This window comes from Solea solea, chromosome 16 (genome assembly GCF_958295425.1).
Source record: "Solea solea chromosome 16, fSolSol10.1, whole genome shotgun sequence".
Classification (NCBI taxonomy): domain Eukaryota; kingdom Metazoa; phylum Chordata; class Actinopteri; order Pleuronectiformes; family Soleidae; genus Solea; species Solea solea.
In genome coordinates this window covers 10,473,927-10,495,283 of record NC_081149.1, presented here as the reverse complement: position 1 = coordinate 10,495,283, position 21,357 = coordinate 10,473,927, and the positions used below count along the sequence as shown (strand labels likewise).

Sequence of the window (21,357 nt, the reverse complement as noted above, 5' to 3'; positions counted from 1 at the left end):
GCAGCAATATAGTCATTTTCTTTGTACAAGTGCTTAGCAAATGCATTAGACCACCTGTGATAAAAAGGAGGAGGAAACATAAATCATTTAGAAATCTTTCAAAAACTTGGATAAAACTGAAAATTTGAGCTTCAAGCATAACATTCAACCACTAAAACTAATTTTCTGTTCAGAAATACAAGTAAATAATTATAATCTGACATCTTAGTAAAGAAATAATAATGTGATTTATTATTTTATCTGTTTTTTGTAAATTGGAAAATTCTGATAACAATTCCTGTTGGTTTTGGATCAGGGTCATAATGTCATTTTTTTCTTCAACATGTGCACCGATTTTCGTTGCATGTACGATAAATGTGCTGTTCGGGGCAGATTTGGACAGTGGGTGGGGCACTTGTTTTTTGACGCACATTCACTGAACCACTTTCAGGCATAAATTTTCACCAGGTCTGATGTAGAAATCGGTGAGTTTTGGCGTAGAAAGCCCTCAAAAATGTGATTTATTATGAGGAAGAATCAGATTTAAGTTTTAAAGGGTCAATACTTCAAAAACTTCAGCATTAAAAATATAATTTCAGTCAAAGAGCTTCTACATACTGATTTTGATAATTACCAATGCTGTTAATTTAGGTCAGCTGTGGCCTTGGGTGGTGGTGGTCTAGTACATTTGTTAACCACTGTATTTACACTAAAAATGGAAAACACAGAAACACCCACACTAAATCCAGATTGCAGCCCCTGAACTTTTTGCACATCTCCATATTATGAATCACGAAAGGAGTGATTCATCTATAAAAGGACCGCATCCGTCACAATGTGAAATATGCACTGTGAAATTGGAAGTATTTCTCATTTAGATTTTTTTCTCCCTCCTTCAGATCTGCCCCCTCCTCTGTGTGTGTGTGTGTGTGTGTGTGTGTCGCACAGCTCTTCAGGCAGGAGATAGTACTCGAGCTGCCCCGTTCCACTTCATTACATTACATAAAGCAGAGAATCGAAAGCTCATTTCACCTCATTTGTATTCACAGGAGCTAAAAATACATATTTTAAAAGTTTCCTAATGGCTCTTGTCTGTGAGAGGGCAGCGATGGAGCACAGCAACATAACAACAGTGCTCACACGAGTACAGCAGCATGAGTAACATGATGAGTGACATCATAGGTGCACGGAGAGCAGAATATAACGCCGTTGGTAACTCTGTACTAACATTTATCGTCTGAAATAATCAGTCGATTACGTAACATGTCAAGATATTAGCGATAAAGAATCTTTGTTCTAAAATGAAGCTGCAAAACTGAAGAACCATAAATTGTTTTTGAAAACTTTGTTCCTTGGTCCATTTGACTTTTAACAAGTGTTTTATATCTAAACATTTTTATATATTTTATTTAAATGAACCTATTTAAATGTCATTTACAAGGGTGACCTGGCCAAGACGTCAGTAGCACACGTCTTTATAAATAACAGAAATACAACAGATTATAAACAGAAAATTAAGGTAAAAAACAGTGGTTTCAAAGTGCAAACACGTTGACAGTTAAAGAGCAGGGAGTTGTGAGCACAGTAACATTTTTATCAACACAGGCAGTGATCACTAGATTTCCATTTTCTGTCATTTAAGGCATGGAAATAGTGTATTTCATATCTTTGAAATATCATCTAAAGCAGCAAAAAAAAAGCACTTGTTTTTAAATGTTTTGTCTCTTCATAGAAAAAATATTCACAACTACACCTGGGACTTTGCATTTAACACATTTCTAAAATATAATGTATTAACAATAACTCCTTCGTTTCACCTTAAAGGTTATTTGAGATGAACGACTGTAAATTCAAACACTTTGATGACTCTGTGCTTTGACTATTGAAAAAAAAAATACTTAATATGTATTAATCGGATTCAAATTGAGCTGAAAAGCATTAAAAACTGCTGATTTTCCAGCTACCGTCATGTCTGCATGGATTACTGTCACACTCTGAGTAACAGGGTCTGAATAGATGGATCTGCACCTGCTTCTGTTTGACAGTCACAAAATGATTCCATCAATACCATGGACTACACTACAGATACTATGTGTCTAGAGAAGAACACTACAAAAACAGATTTCCAAGAAACTAAAATAAGCCTACATTTGGAGAAATGGTTCTTACTTTTTTGCCTAAAGAGAAAACAATCTGCAAAAATATTAGAATTTGTTTATCCTACAGCTTACTTTAAGCTTTAATTATTTTTATTATTTAATTATTATTATTAAATGAATAAATTCTTAAAGTCAGCTTCATCAAGAAAAGGAAGAAGAGCCACAGAATTCCCTTGCTTCTTACATGTTGGCCAGTTTTCCCTCATTTAAAGGAACATCACAATCTAGATTTACAAAGCATAGCCAAGCAACATTCTCTTACCCCATTGGCAGACTTTTCTCCTTAAAAGCAGAAGATATTTGATGCCCTTTGTCTAATTTCTAGTAGGTCTTTTCTTCCGCAGTGAATGAAAACACAGGATACGACAATAAGAAAGCAAATGTACGACGACCAAAGATGAGGAGACAGTGAAGAGAGAATTTAAGCGTTAGAGGTTAGTCTTGAAAACACTCACCGACTTCTGTTTCTGTTTAGCTGGGCCGCCTACAGAAGCATTCCATGTAAAAACAAGCCAAAGGAGACAAAAAAAAACAAGAGCAAAACACAAGAGCACATTCGGTTATTGACAGGCTAGGATGGGGGAGGGGGGGGAGGTTAGGAGACGATCTGTTTATTGATTAAACCAGAGTTTATTTTGACAGCCTCTTCTGTGGCTTCAGATTCAGACTGATACGCAGCAGCAGCCATTTCAGAGTCTGTCAGTTAGTTCAACAGCTCACCCAGCTGACAAGCACGGAAACAAACATCCAAACACATCTCAGCGTAACCATGGTGACCAAACAGCGTTAGGTTCGGGAGCTTCAGTGGCAGCAGTGGTGAGTATTAGTGAGAGATGGAGGAGAAGGAGGAGAAGTTAGACCTGACCACATCTCAGGTGAGTATATGGAGACAGGCAACGTGTTCCTCAAACCCTAACGTTACCTTCTTAAAGAAGGGCAGTCGGTGGGTGTTGGCCTGAGGGGATGTTACACTGCCTGACATGCCCTTGGAGGAGCGAGGGTCACCCTGGGACTCAGGGGGCTCCTCAGCATCCAGGTCGAGGGTGTCAACGTCAAATGACAGAGTGGACGAGTCCATGTGAGCTGATGAGGATTGAGGACGGGCGGCGCAGAGAGAGAGAGGGAAAAGAGGGGAACAGAAGAAGGTTGGAGAATAACAGGGTGAAGTAAAAAAGGGGGAAATTCCAAATAAAAGGGAAGAGTAAATCGAAGGAAGTGTGTGAGATGCATCCAGACAGAGGCATGGAGGAAAACTGCAAGAGGAGGCACACACACACACACACACACACACACACACACTAAGATTGAAAAAAAAAAAAGAAAAGGCGACACAGTAATGATTGGAAACTGGAAATAACATTGATGAGAGATTCAAGAAGGACACATTAGACTGTCATGGAGCAAGGCACAGGAGTGGGAAATAACAACGTGGACAGCAGAGGAGAAAAGTGGATTCACTGAAGTGTGGATGTGAGAGAAGTGGCTGCAGAGGAGACAGGAGGAAAGGAGGAAAGGAAGAGGAGATAGGAAAGAAGGAAATGGCTATGATCGGTGGGTATATGGGGGGGTGATGGAAGTTTGCTGGCATGTGTCTCGTTTGGAGATTTAGGAAATTGTATTTTTATTTTGCTGAGAGATAGATAAAAAGATCAATACCACTTTAATGACTTGATGCTTACTGTGCAGCTGGATTAGGCAAGATTAGCATAATCTGTAATTATAAAGATGACATTCAGAGTAAGACGACTACTTACATATTTCATTATAATATTGTTGTGTTCTGACAACATAGAGGACAGACCTGCCAACTTGTCATTCTTTTGTTTTCCTATATTCTCTCCCTTTCTTTTACCTCTCTATTTAAATGACTTGATTGTGTTCTATCATGCCGTTTGTATCCGTCATGCTGCTGCTGCTGCATTTCTCTTTCTTTTTATTGTAGGCTAAAGCACTTTGAAAGGCTTGTTGTTGAAATGTGCACATTACAAAGGCTACACACTATGACAGTTGAATAAAAGATGCAGTTTCACTGTTTTACAACAGTATTTCTATGTGTGTAACTTTCTATCCACCAAATGAGTTTAAAAATGGATATAATAATAATAATAATAATCTTATTATATGTTTGCAGTCGGTTGGCATTTTACCTTTACATCTCACAGAGTCTCCGTTGCTACGATACACAGGACTCACAGTGACTGGGAAGACAGATTAAAGAGCTAATATTCTTTTGTATAGTAATGAATGACAGACAAATTGAGAGGGCCTGACAGCAGGAGGAGGAGGATTTTCCTAATCTGTAATTTTTCTGTCATGGTTTTGCAGACTTGATTATCAAAAATAAGGAACAAAGTGTGTTCCATATCTGTTCAATATGGAACGTGTATTTTATCCTTCAAATATAGAACAACTCCTTATTTTAAACGGACAGTTGACAACAGTTGCCTGACTGCTAGTTTTCCCAAATTGGTAGGCCCCAGTTTTAGCTTAGCACAGTTAGTACAATTCCATGCACAGATAAATCAAGCTATTACGCCGTTAAACTGTCCTTGTCCCAGTATACAAACACTAATGGGGAATCAATTTATTGAATAAAGTGTGACTGCCTCTGCCTAATACTAATGAGCTGAGAGGGTGGATTTAGCAGTTTCCGGTTTAGCAGGTGGCTAGTCATTAGCATGTTGAGTCTTCCAATTATTGGTCCGTGAGCACTAATAATCCTTCGTAAAACAACATGGAATCCAGTAAAATAGGTAAACTATAGGTTTTTCACTTCAGTGTTTGACAAACATGGTTGCAATAGTTTATTTGGTGAACTTTACAGGTGCTAGAAGCAGATAGATAGAGCTTTACCTTTGTTTTCACGCTTTATGCTAAGCTAAGTTAAGCTACTGACTGTGGTTTCATATTTAACATACAAAAAGGTGAGAGTGGTAATGATCTTCTTGACTAACTCTGTCATTAGGATACAAAAAGTGTGTTTTCATTTTGCTTTCAGCCAATTAAAATATAAAAGATGTGGTTTCTAATGGTGTTTTTTCCATTATACAATTGGGCTGAACAATTTTGAATAAATATCTAATTGTGATTATTTTGACAGGACTTGGCAATTGCGATATGATTTGCAATATCTGAGGGGATGGTCATTTTTACATCATTATTCTCGTTTTCATTCCAAAAACATATTTCAAATGATTACTCTGAGACATTTGTGCAGTGTATAGACCAATAAATGAATAAATCGAAAATGATATTTCAGTTCCAAGTTCAATCGAACCGAACAAAGCCGAACTGTAGATCAGTTAAAAAGACTTAAAAATCCTGAAAACGTGCGTTAATCTCCAACACTTTGCAAGGAAATGTCTAAAATCTCAATATTTAACGGAGGAGTCTGTAGGAGGTGTATTTAGCGACAGCACTGCTGAAAGACTGCGATCGTGAGCCGAATCCCAACCCGTTCAGCTATATTTGAATTCTCTGTGCTCCGGTCATGCAGGAAGTACTGAACTAATCTTTTTAATTAACTGATTCTAATGATGAATGAGTTCCAATGAAAATGCTGCTCGCCTGTTGACTGGAGCTCACAGACAAGAGCACATTACACCCATTCTGGCCTCACTTCATTGGCTCCCGGTGTAGGACAGGATCAATTTCAAAATCCTTTTGTTTGCTTTTAAATGTCTGCATGGCCTTGCTCCACGCTACCTCTCTGACTTGCTTCACTGCTGTGCTCCATCGCGGTCTCTCAGATCTGTGGATCAGCTGCTTCGGACTGGATCCAAAACCAGACCGGGCTTTCGCAGCCTTGGCTCCCAAACTCTGGAATGAGTTGCCTTCAGGGGCCTGATATTAGACAGGCCCCTTCACTTCCTGTTTTTAAAGCTCGTCTTAAGACGCACTTGTTTGACGCAGTGTGAGCTGCTGCTAATAACATGGATTGGATTGGATTCAGTACAATGAGAAAGAACTGCTTTGCTCGTCACTAGTTTGTGTCTCGTATAAAACGATGTCACGGCAGTTTTCGTCATTGAGGAGTAACAGAGAACAGAGAGTAACAGAGAACGACGTGCGTGATACCTCACCGAGTACAGACTAGAGCCGAGTAGTGTTAGAACTGTATGATGGAAAAGCGCCATAACTATTAAGTAGAGTTCAGTGGCTCTGCTTGATTAATAAAACCTCCTGAAGTCAGTCAGAGTTGTTTATTTTTTCACTTCCCTCTCTCCTGCTGTTTCTCTGGATACCAAGCAGCCGTTGTGTGTCGTACGTCCTGGCGGTGTGCGCACACACACACACACACACACACACACACACACACACACACAAGGCAGGCATACTTATCAAGCTTAATGAGTGCAGCCTTTTCTCGGCTCTATTCCAGTCCTGACAGACCTCTGAAAAAACCTCTCTCTCTCACTTCACACTGCGAACCGCTGAGACGCGGCGTGATTCATCATCACGCCCGACTAACAGGCCAATTAAAATCTTCATCTAAATATCAGACCGTCTCATCTTGCGCCGCCGTCTCTCTGACGGGATTGAGCGAGCGCCCACACAAACATGCAGGGAGGGAGGCCCTGTGATCTCACCTGTGCCAGGTGGGGTAGGCCTGCGGGTTCCTGTGGCGACGTCCAGACTGGAGCTTCCTCCAGATTTACTACGACAGGGACACAACATTGCTCAAATTATCGCCTGGAGAAATACATTAATGACACATTTATAAAGAATTCATGCAATTATTGAACTAGATATTTCATAGGTCTAATCTGAACCCTATGCTTTATATGTGTGTAGGAGAAAACTGTGACTCCATGCAGTGATTTTGTCTATTTTAGGATGTTTTACATTGTCTAGAGGTTTGACCTGTGGGGTCATTTCCTCTCATCTATACCTGGAGCTGAGTCGATTCTGTCTCATCCTTTGCTCCTGCAGCAGACGGGTGTTTTCCAGTTTGACCGGGCTGGGGATGAAGCCCACCTCACAGCCTTCCTTCACCAGACGCCCGATCCACCAGTCGTTGCTGTACTTCTGCACAGAGGAAAAAGGGCAGCCATCAATAACCAGTGACACGTCCGGCTTATGCAAATGAAGTCATTCACTTTCAAATACTTATTTAAACAGTGTGAGACTATACAGAGTACATAAAAGGCACTTCCCCACACAGTTTATGGCACACTGTTGCAATTTAATTATACATTTGTATGCCTAATATTTCAGTATATAATAAACTATGTTTATTTATTAAAATGACTTTTAGACGGGAGAAAAAAAAAAGAGTCCTCACAGGCTTTAAGGCTATATGTTTACATAATGATCACCATTGTGTGATATTCCATCAGAATAATAAGTAACGATGGATGTAGAGACCACACAAATTAACTCGTTCTAATACGAAATAACTTGCATAATTGTTCTCAGAGAGACAAGTGGGATATAATTTAAGAGGGCAACTACATTTAAAACTCCAGCATGTGCCAGGACAACTTTAAAAACTATGTGTGTTTCAATCTCAGGGGTTAAATTATGGAACAGTCCACACAGATGAATTAAAGCAGAGTAAAAAAATCAGTTTGTAAGAATATAAAAATACTAATTTTAAGTACATATAAGGATGAAGAACAGCAGTTTAACCCAGGACGGTGATGGCTGTTCGTGTTAAAAGGCTTAAAGACGTATTCTTTCATTGTACTGAGAACATTGAAAACATTGTATAAAAGACTGTGATGGGATAAAGTAGTCTATAAATTGAGTTGTGTGCAATAGGACTGTGTTACGTATACTGCTGCCTACTCCTTGTGAAATGTGTTTATCATGTTTAAAATAAACTATCTATATTACTTCTTCAATACAATGTGTCATGCTGGGTTTGTATAATCTGAAAGAATTCCTTGTGTGTGTGTGTGTGTGTGTGTGTGTGTTGCACTGTAATACAAACCTCTTTAATATGCAGGAAGTCTTTGGCTTCAAAGGATATGGCCATGCCCTGCACAGGAACGTCATCACTGGGGCCGGGGTTATAACCGACATTTGTCCGCACTGCAAACGCCACTGGTTTGGTCTGACGTGGGGATGGAGAGGAAAAGCAAAAGCCAGTTTAGTAATCAGCGAGTGACGCGACGGACACACTGAGACTGAGCTGCTCATCTCACAGCGGCCCACTTGACACGGATGAAGAGGTTCACCGGGGACAAAAACACTGGCTGCCGATGCCGACGTGACGATTATGCAACAATTACATCCGTCAAGCCCGACGCTAACAACACCAGTTGCTTTCTGACCTTTGCTTTCTCGAGTGTGGCGAGTGCCTGTCTGTCAGCCTCCTTCCTCAGAGCTTCGGGGTCCTCCTCCAGGGACACGTCCGAGTCCGACGGCCGGCTGGTGTAGGAGTCTGCAGAGCCCTGGAGTTCACAGTGGGGAGGAGGAGCACATGAGGAGCAAAGACAAGGATGACAATGCACACCACAGATTTGTGAATCGACATCAGGAGGGAACAGAAATAGCGATGGACCTCTTGAACTCAGTGATAAACTCTGGGTGTGCGTGTGAATTTCTGCCCACACTGTAAACCTGTTTGCTCATCTTAAGATGCCGCCCCCCCCGACGTTTCTCCTGTTGCTTTTCTGATCTCGTTTCAAGTCGTCTCGACTATGAAGAGGGAAGCTCGTGCCTCTGCAGTCTGTAGTTTGAAAACGCCAGGTCCCTCCTGCGAAGCATGTGCGTGTACGTAATCACAAAAGAGGCTCTGACCCTTCATATTGCGTGAAAGCTGACTCTGCTGAAAGCTGAAATTTGAGAGGGACGCATAACAAGAGGTGGACATGAACACCGCGGTGTCAGTGAGGCCGCGGTGTTAAATCTTTTTCTTTTTATGTTTTGCAAAGGTACAAGAGATTGGGCGTGTGGGTGTGTCAAGTAGAGAAAGAAAGATCTGGAGGGAAAAAAATGGCCCGAGGACTGTTTATAACATTAGTGCAGATATAAATTTCTCATGAAGTGGATACAGTTTCCAGCACATCCACCACTCATGCACAGTAACTTGACTCTATCCTGGTGACCCTCGTCCATACCACAATAAAAACCCAAGCCTCCTGTGAGCCTGCGGCGTTGGCCTACTGTACTGTTCAGCAGAGCGCTGCAGCGAGGGAGGCGGCCTGAACTTCTGAAGTGTTTGAGTGTTCAATTTATATAACAATCCCACTTGTTCTCCTCCTGCAGCTTTTTTTTTTTCCCCTCCTTTAAGCTGACAGGCTGCCTGGCGCTTTGTAGGAGGTGCTGACAAGAATGCGGACAGCTGAATGTGCCAGGCAGAAGAAGAAGAAGTGACTCACTAGGTGTGGGCTTTAAAATAGAGGTGAGAATACGCAAAGATGACATACACCATATGTGACGGTGATGAGGATGACGATGACGATGACGAGGAAAGAGATTCTCTGAACATGTGTAGTCAGAGAATACAACAAATATCTGGGTATTGTTTAAAACTGGTTTCAGTATTCATAAGAAGAAGAACAAGAACAACAACAACAACCCCGTTTCTTTGCAGATATCTAAACAACACAATTTCACAAAATATGATCCCATAAAAATGATATATACACAACTGACATATATTAAGAATCAGTCAAATATAAGCTAATGTTTAAAAGGGTTTCTGTTTTTTTAATGGAGATATACCATTAAAGAAAAGTAAAAATGTGTTTATAAAACTTATATTGACTATTTTACAGTTGTATGATCATGCCATTATAACTAAGCTTCTATATATATATATAAGATCTAATAACCTATAAAAAAAAATTGATGGAACTTGAGACAATAGTCGACCTGTTATTGCCATAATATGACAGGAAAAACAAAGGGTTAGGGATAAAACATGGTCAAGTTTAACTGCACCAATGTCAAGGAGTTCAATGCTAAAAATGCAATTTGGAAGAGAAAAAAAAGAAACCATGAGTTGTCCTGGTGTCCACTAAACTCTGCATCATCCCGGGTTCCTGGGACATCACAACAGGTCCCCAACAACCTCTGAAGACTACACAAACAGACATTTTACAAGAGCCCCTAGACGACTACAATTACAGACGTCTCTATCCCATCAGGCCCTAATCCCTTAATCCCTTTTAAACAACTACCAATGCACTTGTGCCGATGCATTTACCGCCTCATCATAACCAGACATGTCTAAAAACCCATACTTCCAACAGTGCAGCAGACATGTGCACGTACATCGATCAAAAACACGTCACCTGTATTTATTAAAGCATTTACATATTTGACTTTTCATGAACTCCTGTTTTGAAGCGTTCGACAGGTGAATTTCCACATCTCACCTGCAACCAGGCACCTACAGTATCATCAGGGTTTCCCTGCATGTTTTTCTGAATTTCCTTCCTTCAAAACACACCTGATTCAAATAAACAGGTTGTTAGCAGGTTTCTGCAGTGCTTGCTGGTGAGCCGAGCGTTTGAATCAGGTGTGCTCTCATATGTGTGAAGCTTTATTGTGCATTTCCCTTTTGAATGGGAACATAATCTACAAAAATGACATCATGTTTGAGTGAAAAAGACCTGAAACGAGCAACTAAAATCATTGGAATTCTGTTGCAACTAACCAAGTCGCCCCCTGGGTTACTGTGGATGGAGAGTCTGTGTTTCAACTGTCATTATTGAAGAAAGCTGTGTGTAATTCCTTATCCAGAATGTGGACAGACCTACTGTACGTCTGAGAAGACATGGGAAACAGGTCATGTATGAAAGAGTGATTCGGTCAGTGTTTACACGTGCACGTGTGACTAACGCTCGTCTATGACTTCGGCCGCCGTCCACCTCTCACTCACTGCTCTGAAATGAATCGACCAGACACAGAAGCGTTGATTCGGGGGCTCTGCCACCTGTCGCACTGAGGCATTCTGTGACTCTGCGCTCAAACGCGGAGACACTCCCTGTTGCCACGGTGACGGCTTGCTACTCCTCAAATCCTCTGGTATTCTTACAAAAAAAAAAAAACGTCCCCACTTCCTGTTTCATTTTACTCACACTCAGTATCTAATGATGACAGTAACCGCCGCCCCCGTCACAGCAGCTCTGAGTCATGAGAGTGCACACAGGTGCATCCCATCATCGAGGACTCACTCACTGACGGGTAACTAACCATGATGGGGAAGCAATGGTGGGAAAGGGTTTGCTTTGTTTTTTTAAAGGAGGTAATAACAAATACAAATTAAAACAACGTGGGACCACAGCATGCTCACTGCGAGAGGTCAGTGATGCAGCAAAATAGAGAGTAAGAGAGAGTGGGTGTGTGTGTATGTGTGTGTGTGTGTGTCTGTGCATGTGCATATTTGTGTGTCTGAGTCACTCTTACACTCGAATCACGTCACCGGCGGAAAAGAAAGAGAGATACAGATACAAGTCGGTACAGTCAATAAAAATAGATGACGGTGAGACACAAAATAGTAACGAATCAATAAGCTCTCTTTCTCCCCCCGAAACCTCACAAATTTACTCCCTCTCCTCCCCTACATTCACCTTCCTTCCCTCTCCTCTTCCTCTCCTCTCGTGTCAGTGGGTTGTGTCTCTAATTTAGCTGCTTGCTTCACTTCACATACAGCTCCTGTTCAAAATAGCTGCAACCACCTGACGGCGGAGCTGCCTTCCCATTGGCAGCTCCTCCAGACTCCAGACCCCCACCACGAGTGTCATAGTAACCGTCTCTGCTGCTTATTTACCCAGCAGCCGGCGAGAGCCGCACCAGGAAGGAGACAGACACAGGATATAGTGATCAATAGTACATAAAAAAATACCCTGAAGGGTAATAAACATAATAAGGGTAATATTGCATAAAAGCTTCGCAACAGGTGATCAATGATCCGTGTGTGTTACAGCTGCGAGGCCACACTGTGGTCAGAAGGCTGGAGAATAATAACAACAATAATAATAATAATAATAATAATAATAACAACAATAATAATAATAACCACAACACGACCATGAAATTCAAACTCGCCTGTGCCGTCACAGGAAACACACAAAGGGTGCATTAGGAGAGGTTCAGCAGTCAATATGGAAATGAAGCTTTAATGTTTCTGTTCCATTTTCTGCTACCGTGATGAATTTACACCTTCTTAGCATTGATAATGAATAAATGGTGGTGGGGGGAAGAGAGCAACAGAATTGACGGGGGTGGGGGTAATTTAATAGTGTGTGTGTGTGTGTGTGTGTTGGTTCCACAGCCAAAGACGAGTGCTTTGAATAATGAGGGTTGAAAAGAGTGTGGCCCTGCAGTGAGGGAATGAGATAACAGTGTTTCTTCTTCTGTGAATAGTTTCAGGGGAAAAAGGGGGAAAAAAAGAAGAAATGAAGTTGGTGGCCATAAATTTAATAAATAAATAAATTAATTTAATGAGTAAAATCGTTACACCGACTGGCGCCATCAACCTGGACTGGAACACCTGGTTCACACTGGATATGTCGTGCGACAGATTACCTGGGATATTACATAAATACATTTCAAAAGTAGTTTTAACGTCTAAGATGAGTGTAAATGCAGAAAAGAAAACGTCAATTTTAATCATTTCAGCCACTGTAATTCTCTCTCCTTCTCTGTCTTAGTAAAGAAAAATCATGTGACGTTTTTTTGCCAGAGATAAACATACTGGTGGTGCGGGGAGACACGCGAGCAAGAGTGAACCAGGCCTTCCAAAGTACACCGGGTTCTCCGGTTTCCTCCTACAGTCCAAAAACATGCAGATTTGTGTGAGAGTGGATGGTTGGTTTGTCCATGGTGTAACCCCGCCTTTGGCCCCTATGTCAGCTGGGATTGGCACCAGCAACCCCTCATTCGGAGGATAAAGTGGTAGAAGATGGACGGATGGTTGTCAGAAGAGGACAAGGAAAAGAGGGACAGGAAACCTCTGTTCCATCTTGCAAATCTGAACGTTAACAATTAAGTAAACTCTCAACAGACAAATAAACGTACATCACTCTAACATGGACATGACCTGTGTTGCTAGGCAACAGCGGAGGTCCGTCTGGTTGTGTAACTATTTTTGTTTGCCGTGTAACTGGTGAAACAAAAAAAAAAGAAGAAAGAAAAACACATCATAGCGCGTTGCTGCGTCTAATTTACGACAGTTAAGTGTTTGATGACAAAGTCGACGTCACGCGGCGGCGAGGCGGCGCGGTCGTGCTGATGTTCAGAACATCTGTGTGACTTTGCTTCATTAAAGAAATTTTTAGCCTGCAGTGTCATCACTTCACGACTCCACCTCTTATATCATGATGTATAACGCTTTACAGCTTTGATGAAATATATGAATTATCCCAGAATCGCTGTCTTCACTCTCCACCGAGGATTAATCACAAAAATCATCGAAACTGCAGCACGACAAAGCGCAAAAATCCAATTTGAAAGACGCTGCATTTTGATTAAATCGTGACAACAACATCATTACGCTGTAATTCTCCAGAGCTGGTGGAGGAAAATGTTTCCATGCCAAATAAAAATGACTGTTGACAAATACAAAATTCATAATTCCATCACGACCTCTGTCGGAATCATTGCAATATGAGCTTTTTCACCATATCGTGCAACATATTGGACGTTTTTCTACATTTCTGAATCGTCTTCATAAAACACAATAAGAGAGAATCACGTGATGGGCCATAAACAGCGGCTGCTGTCAGACTTCACAGTGCGTGACTAAGACGCGATAACATCTCCGAGCTAACACATACACTTCCCAACCCCTGCCCGGCTAATTAAAAACAGATAAAAATATCTGCAGATTCATCAGCTCGCGTGATGTGGAATTAAAATAAACGAGGGGGGAAAAAAGAAGAGAAAATCTAATTTCCTTCATACCATTTGGATTATATTTCTCCTCAGGTCAGTTATTTAAAACAGCCAACGGTTCGTCCACATCACATCAAGAGTGAGAGGAGTTCAGAGTGGAGTAAATGGGGGAAGACATTAAGGGGAATGGGTCTCAAAGGACAGGCAGGTGGACAAACCCAGGCATCACAAAGGACACATTTCCTGTGTGAAAGCTCATGGCCAGTGGCTGTAAATGGCCATATTCCTTTTCTCTGTCACAGGAGCGTCATGGCAACCAGCTGGACAGAGTGTGTGTGTGCGCGTGTGTTTAAAAGATGAAAAAGATTATTTTTAAGGTTTAAAAAGGATCTTAAACTTGATTCAAACACGATTTACATGTTGCTCTACACTCACAACCGATATTTATAAAATGAGATGAAATCGATGGTCGATCGTACAGTAAAAAAAAAGTTATAATCTCTCTATTTCAATTCACTTTTAAGCACTTTTTGTTTAGCTTTGATCCTGTTGATCATACCAGCGTCACTACAGACATGATAATTCACTTAAGTAATCAAAACCAAAATAATGAGTATAATTAATTGTTGCCCTAATGTAAAGCAAACAATGACGCCAATATGAAACAACAAAAAACTAATCTTTGTTTGAAATGAAAAGCAGACTAGTGTGAGATGATTCCACTTGTATACAAATATCATACTTTTAAAAAACTTGACAAAAGTAGAAAGTCCAGCCTTTGAACTTCTAAGGTTTAATGACCTTTTACTTCTGAATTATTTGCTAGAAATGAAAAATACTTGTTGCTGTATGTGTTAGTTGGTGCTCTAACAGCACCCAGAGGATAATACTGAACAATTACAGCGATCAGCCCGACATACACTGTCACAGTGAGGCCTGTGTGGGACCGGGGCAACAGCGGTGGCACAAGCCCACTCAAGCGGCCACAGAGCCGGGGCAATGCTCTCACACACACACACACACACACAGCAGCAGAGGCAACCGGTGGGACTGGAAGTCTAATTAAAAACACAGCGTCTCTCCAGCAGCTGTGGCCCAGCCCAAAATGGAATCGCAGAGTTCAGTCCGAAGAGGGGGAGCAAAGAGAGACGGCCAAGCGTGAGGTACAGCGCTGTCAGGACACGGGGGCGACGTCTTCTATCTTACCGCAGAGCAAAAGTGTCTGCAGAACTTTGAAAACTCAATCCTTATTCACACACACACACATACACACACACTCACACTGTGATCTCGGTGACAGCACAAAGTGCACAGCTTGTACATTCGTCCGGATGGTTTCTTACCATGACGGGCCTGTGGATCCTCTCATTTCTCTCCATACCTCGTTTGCCACGCTCGCCACACCACGGCAAACCAAGGAGGCAGCGCCGGAGTCCACACACAGAGTTATGTGTATTGGTGTGTGTGTGTGTATGAGTGTGTGTGAGAGAGTGAGAGAGAGAGAGAGAGAGAGAGCGGCAACTAGTGTGAGTGTCCGCCTGTTAGTCTGACAAGTGCATAAGTGTACGTGTGTGTGTGTGCGCGCGTGGTAGCCAGGAAAGAGTGCGTATGTGTGAAACCAGGAGAGCGCTCTCTTAACCTCTTCACACGCACACGCACACACACACACACACACACACACACTCACACACTCACGCCCACCCTCTTCACCTAGCCCCACCACCACCACCACCTCCTCCTCCTCCTCCTCCACAACCCAGAGGAACGTGAACCCTGTGTAGAGGAAGGGAGCCGGGGCTGGCTCGGGGTCGGGTTGCAGGACTTGTGCTACATTTGCAAACTGGGGACATATATTTAGCCCTGGCTGGACAGAAACAGGGACGCGAACACACTGAGACGCACAGGCAGGTTTGGAATGCAGCCGTCAGCCATTCAATGCCCTGGTTGACGTGAGAGAGGGCCTGGACACTGCCCAGGGAAACCCCCCCACTCTCTCTCTCTCTCTCTCTCCCTTTGCCTCAGTCCTGTCGGCCTCGGTCCTGATCTCATTCTTCCCAGCCCGTCTGTCTGTCTGTCTGTCTCTTTGTCTTCATCAGGGTATCAGACGAGGGATTAATATGGATATGAGGGGCACCAGCAGTGAACTGAGGACATGACTGGGGGCTCAAACTCTTTGAAGCACGTAGGCCTTTGACGTGTTGCTCAAAAATCCGCTGACTTCTGTTGAAATAAATAAATAAATAAATAAATAAATAAACAAGTTAACGGCTAAATCAGAGACTAATGGAAGTACACGATGCTGTAGGATGGAGGTGTACAGGCATATAGGTGTGGTTGGACAGTCTGTGGTTGGTGGGCTAAGTTGTCCACTAGAGGGCGACCTGTGACACAATGATTGGGGGCTTCTCCATGGTGACGGACCCGACCACCTCCCCCTCCTCCTCCTCCTCCTCCTCTTGTGTTAGTTGCTGATGACATGACAGCCAGCTGGGAAAGGTGGAAAAAAAAAGAAAAAAAAGAGAGCAGACGAGCAGAGCCACTCGTCGGCTCCTGTTGTGAAGTCACACACGGCAGCAACTGGTGTTCATATGTCAGCAGTGACGGGAGGATAACTGGTCTCTCTCCAGCATCTGAGCCCCTCCTAATCCTCCACATATGGCAGCAAAACCCAGATATGATCTCCTTTACTCAGCGGCCTTTTACTGCAGTGTTTCCAATTCATTTAGAAAGTGAGAACTCTTCGTAGATGAAATACATCCATCACTGTTCATGTTATAGACGTTTCCCTGCTCCCAAAACACGAGCCGATGATCAGAGTCAGGCGTGTTGGAGCCGGGAGACTTCCAAAAACAGAACCGCTGGTTTATGACCAATCCAGTCGTCGCTGACAGGATTTGGCATGCGTACGTTGTCATCGTTGTAACAAAAACTATGGACTGGCGACCTATGGACTGGCGACCTGTCCAGGGTGTGACCCCGCCTTTCTCCCCATGTCAGCTGAGATTGGCACAGCACCCTGGAGAAATAGAGGCCAAGGCCCCCCGATAAAGCCCCCAGGAGATCAGTATGTGAGGGAGGGACAGAAAATGAACAGAGCGAGATATTTTGAGATTGGGACATATCAAGAAAGTGTCAAAGTTTCCTAGGTAACGGTGGTTATCTGTCATTTGTGTTAACACGTTACAGCGCCTGGAAAAACGCTGCTGCCAAGTCTAATTAATGGCAGCCGAGCATTAAATGCAGTAATGTACAGTAAATGTAACTGTTCAGCTTTGCGCTAGTGAAGCACTTAAGAGAAATGTCACGTCTTTTAATGTACATTTGCAATTGCAATGAACCGTGGTTGGTAAAAGACAGGAGGAGGAGGACAGTTCTTCTTCCATCATGAGACTCGAGATGAGGATGAGCAGCTTCAGCTTCTCTCGACATCATCCATCATCACAGTCTTCCTATGGATCTGGTTTTATACTGTAATGGCTTAATAAAATATTCAGATTTTTAATCTGTATGAACGTGTGTGTGTGTGTGTGTGTGTGTGTGTGCAGACATGTTGCCTGTTTCATCGAGCAGCAACAGAAGAAGCAGAAACAGTCTCTGGTCGTCCAAACACACACACACACACACACACACACACACACACACACCTGAAGACGGAGTGTGTTTTTGTTGAACCTCGACAGTGAGCGAACATGTCGCCCCTTCCTCCCTTACACACATTCGAAATAAACACACACACACACACACACACGCACACACACACACACGCACACACACACAAAACCCATCTAAAAACATCCTCCCCTCCGTCTCTTCATCCCACTGTGTCTGAACACTGAGGGAGATTCAGTGGCCCGGTTGCCATGGAAACCGGACCGAGTGTATCAGCCAGCTCTACCGTTGGCTGATTGTGGTGCTCATGTATACGTGTGTGTGTGTGTGTGTGTGTGTATGGTAAGTGACTGTGCATTTGCGTAGGTGTGTGTGAGACTGTAAAGCCTATACAGAGCTCTGCTCTCTGTTCTTCAAGGAGAAGCTAAAATAAGCTTCACGTACAAAAGCCTTCAGGGCAAGATTTAAGATTATAGGACTTATGTCCACGTATAGAAACGCCAATAGACACTAAATACAGCAAATTGGTCGAGTTGTTAAATTCATTTTTTTTGGATTACGTGGCGACCGCCTTAATGAGAGAAATGATGTGCAATAGCATGAGACCGGGCGGATATTTATCTCAGGAAGTGTTAAATCATCCTTACGGCGGCGTAATGAGTTTCTCAAAGAGTGCTGGCCCCGGCGCGCGCGGTCCTTCACCACCCGGACGTCCAGAGTTAATGAAGGATAAGGGAGGCAGAGGGAAGCGTGACGTGTGCAGACGAGGATGAGGCTATAACCTTTAAAAGCCACGGGAGAGTTCAGCTCCCCATGTCGACAGGGTTTTTCCCCCCCCTCCTTTTTTTCCCCCTAAAGCAACAAGCACTGCACAAGTAAATGTCATTCAGCGCGGGGCAAATGTTGTTTTTCCCTCACAAATGAAGAGGTCAGATGGAAAAGCTTTGTGCGCCAGAGGTGAGGAGATGATCCTGACCCGCACTAACCAAGAGTAATTAATACCTGCTGATGGACTAGTGACAGGTTTTATGCACCGACATCCAAATCAATGCATGTACATCTGCAGCGCAGAGTGGGGTCATGGTTCAGGGGGTGGGTGGGGGGGGGGGGGAAGTCCAAACACATGGGGACTGATAATCAGCGTCACATCCCTCACAAATCTCTGCTGTCGCCGCTGTGACGAGTAACTGTAGTCACGGGGGTGTCACTGTCGCCGCCGATGCTATCAGAGCTATTTAAATGTGTTAGATAGAGAGTGTTGCTGTGACACACAAAGGTACACTGTGTTTTAAGACAAGAAAATAGAGGGTTTTAGTTTTGAGGTTGTCACAGTGGAAAATACTGGCAAAAAAAAAACAAAAAACAACAAACTGGGGCATGGCAGATAAAGTGTGGTGAAAAGATAAGACATAAAAATAGACTCTTCCTGTTACCATAGGCACCAAACAATTTATCTTTCAATTAATTCCATTCTTTCAATCTCCTGAGGGTCTGCTTTATATCTCATATTTGTATAATCACATTTATTTTATGTATGTTCACATCTTCAGGCTTTACAAAAGGCTTCTTACATGTCGTTGAGTCATTTTATATCGGGAGTAGAGATAATGGCGCAGAAGTCACAAAAGAGGCCGTTTTTCTTCTGTCTTTGTTCATAAAAACCTGTGAAATGTGACGCAGTTCTAAATTTCCCAACTTCAATCAGATTTTTTTTTTAAATTGATTACTTCTTGCTCAGGTGTGTTTATATAGTCCATATCATCATCATTGCCTATATGTTGTGCTGAAAAAAAAAGGACATAAGACAGTCTACACAGCACATTCATTAGCCTAAATGCTCTTTTCGTGTTCTAACGGTTAAACATGCTGTACCCAAAATGCTTCAAGGTTAGGATCCAGCTGTGAAATTCACATTTGTCCAGTTACAGTTTCTTCTAGTCCATAATAAAAGGCACACATTTAAAATGCTGGGAGGAGATTAAACTCATTTGTAGGAGGCGAACGTTCCCAAGGAGCCACTGATCTGCCGGCACTTTGACTCTCATTAAACTTTCACATGACTCTTCATTAAACAAGCGGAGTGGAAAGTTGAGGCCGGGTTAAAGACGGACGGAGTGAAACGTTACCTGTCTGACAAAGCTGTTGGAGGTGGTGTCAGAGGAGGTGCTTCCATCCGAGCGCTTAAATCGGCCCTTCCTCTTGGCATACTTTCCCTGTAACCCAGACAGGGAAAGGGGAAGGGAAGAGGATTTGGGGAGTAAAAGAAAGAGGGAAAAAAGATTAATCATCCTGATCCATAAAAACATCTTGACATATTTCTTGGAAAACCACATTGGGATAGAGCACAATAACCATCCAGAGTTGACTCAGAGTTTGCTAAAAGCCTCTGAATTCAATCAAGCGGTCAGATAGAACCAGAGATGAGGCAGCGCACGAGTCCCAGACCACACAGGAAGTTGCCCAGAGAAAATGCGTCTACTGTGTCCATGAACCGTCTTCATTACTTCTCATTTTTCATGTTCTGATGCAAACTGGGACCTTGTAATCTGATTGGCGGCCCCCTTGGCAAACGGCTTATCCGGGTTGGATGGAGGCCACACATTGCATTATGGTCCCACTCTGCATGCATCGCCATGGTTACACAATGCAGACTAATCACATTTGTGAGCAATCGGAAAAGTGACTCTGTTGTTCTTTGAAAAAGGGGGGTTGGTTAGAAATAAAGACGACATATTCAGATGTTCTCTGGTTTCATGTTTTAACAGATCATAATCCTGTTGGTTTCACACCAGAATTAGTAGTTACACATGGGATTTTTTTTTTAATCTGCGTGAATGGTGACAACACCATTCCCAGTGCTGGTCGTTTATCTGCCTGGTGGCGTTTATCTTCATTTAAATGATCATGTTTTCACAAAGTAAGGATCAGGTTCCCACTGATGTCAAATGAACACATTCTCATCAAAAAATCCAGTGTTTAAATGGGATTCTGCAACATTTATGAAGCAGGAGCCAGAAAATATTCCTTGAAACGAGATGCTGGAACAGAAGATATACAGTTATCGCTCGCCAAACTCGACAGAGCCGCTTGGATTAACACTTTTTAAACTGCTCACACAAACCAGCCTGTTTCAAATCTGAGTGAAAATATACCAATGTAACCCAATTATGAAACCGACGAGGAAGTGAAACTTTCATTCATAGCTTATAGTCGAATTGTGGCCAATTGGGCAAAACCAATGAGGAAATGAATGTGGTTAACACTCAGTACATTTATGACATTAGAAATAAGACATAATAATCGAAACTAGGAAACCAGACATTTTTATTCAACATTTTTTAGAGAAATGTCAAATTAAAAATCTCACATTTGAGATGTAATAAAAACTACATTTCTGGACAAAATTCTGGACACACCTGACTTGGTTGTACTTGAGAAATCTATAACTAATAGCATACTAGAAATCAAAACATTGTTACTGTACTGTTTTATTGAAATCTCAAATTAAAAGTCCCACATTCATACTTTTTAAATAAAGAAAATCCTTTGACGTTTGAGATCTAATAAAAGCAACATTTTCCATAAGGTCTGGAAAAGACTAATAGAGTTGTGTTCAGTACATCTATGACGATTAGCATACTGGAAATAAAACATTTGAACTGTACTATTTTGGAGAAATTTCATGCTAAACGTCCCACATTCGCACTTTTTAAATCTAAAAAAAAAAATCCTTAAATTTGAGATGCAATAAAAACAAAATGAGTTCTGAACAAAACTGACTAGAGACATCTATGACTACTAGCATAATAGAATTCAA

At 42.2% G+C, this 21,357-nt stretch overlaps 1 protein-coding gene across 3 annotated transcripts in view; it reads right to left on the bottom strand.

Moving 5' to 3' along the window:
• cacnb1 (calcium channel, voltage-dependent, beta 1 subunit) overlaps nucleotides 1-21,357 on the bottom strand; it is a 37,557-nt gene that overhangs the window by 8,112 nt on the left and 8,088 nt on the right. The window contains exons 2-7 of one of the 3 annotated variants that reach the window (XM_058652859.1): nucleotides 19,667-19,753; nucleotides 8,417-8,536; nucleotides 8,074-8,196; nucleotides 7,030-7,166; nucleotides 6,728-6,795; nucleotides 3,061-3,221 (exon numbers count right to left, since the gene is read on the bottom strand). In XM_058652859.1, coding sequence (XP_058508842.1) covers nucleotides 3,061-3,221; nucleotides 6,728-6,795; nucleotides 7,030-7,166; nucleotides 8,074-8,196; nucleotides 8,417-8,536; nucleotides 19,667-19,753 — 696 coding nt within the window. Of the gene's footprint in view, nucleotides 1-2,593; nucleotides 2,623-3,060; nucleotides 3,222-6,727; nucleotides 6,796-7,029; nucleotides 7,167-8,073; nucleotides 8,197-8,416; nucleotides 8,537-15,274; nucleotides 15,529-19,666; nucleotides 19,754-21,357 lie in introns of those variants that run through there. The other 2 variants (XM_058652860.1, XM_058652861.1) reach the window with 2 other exon arrangements.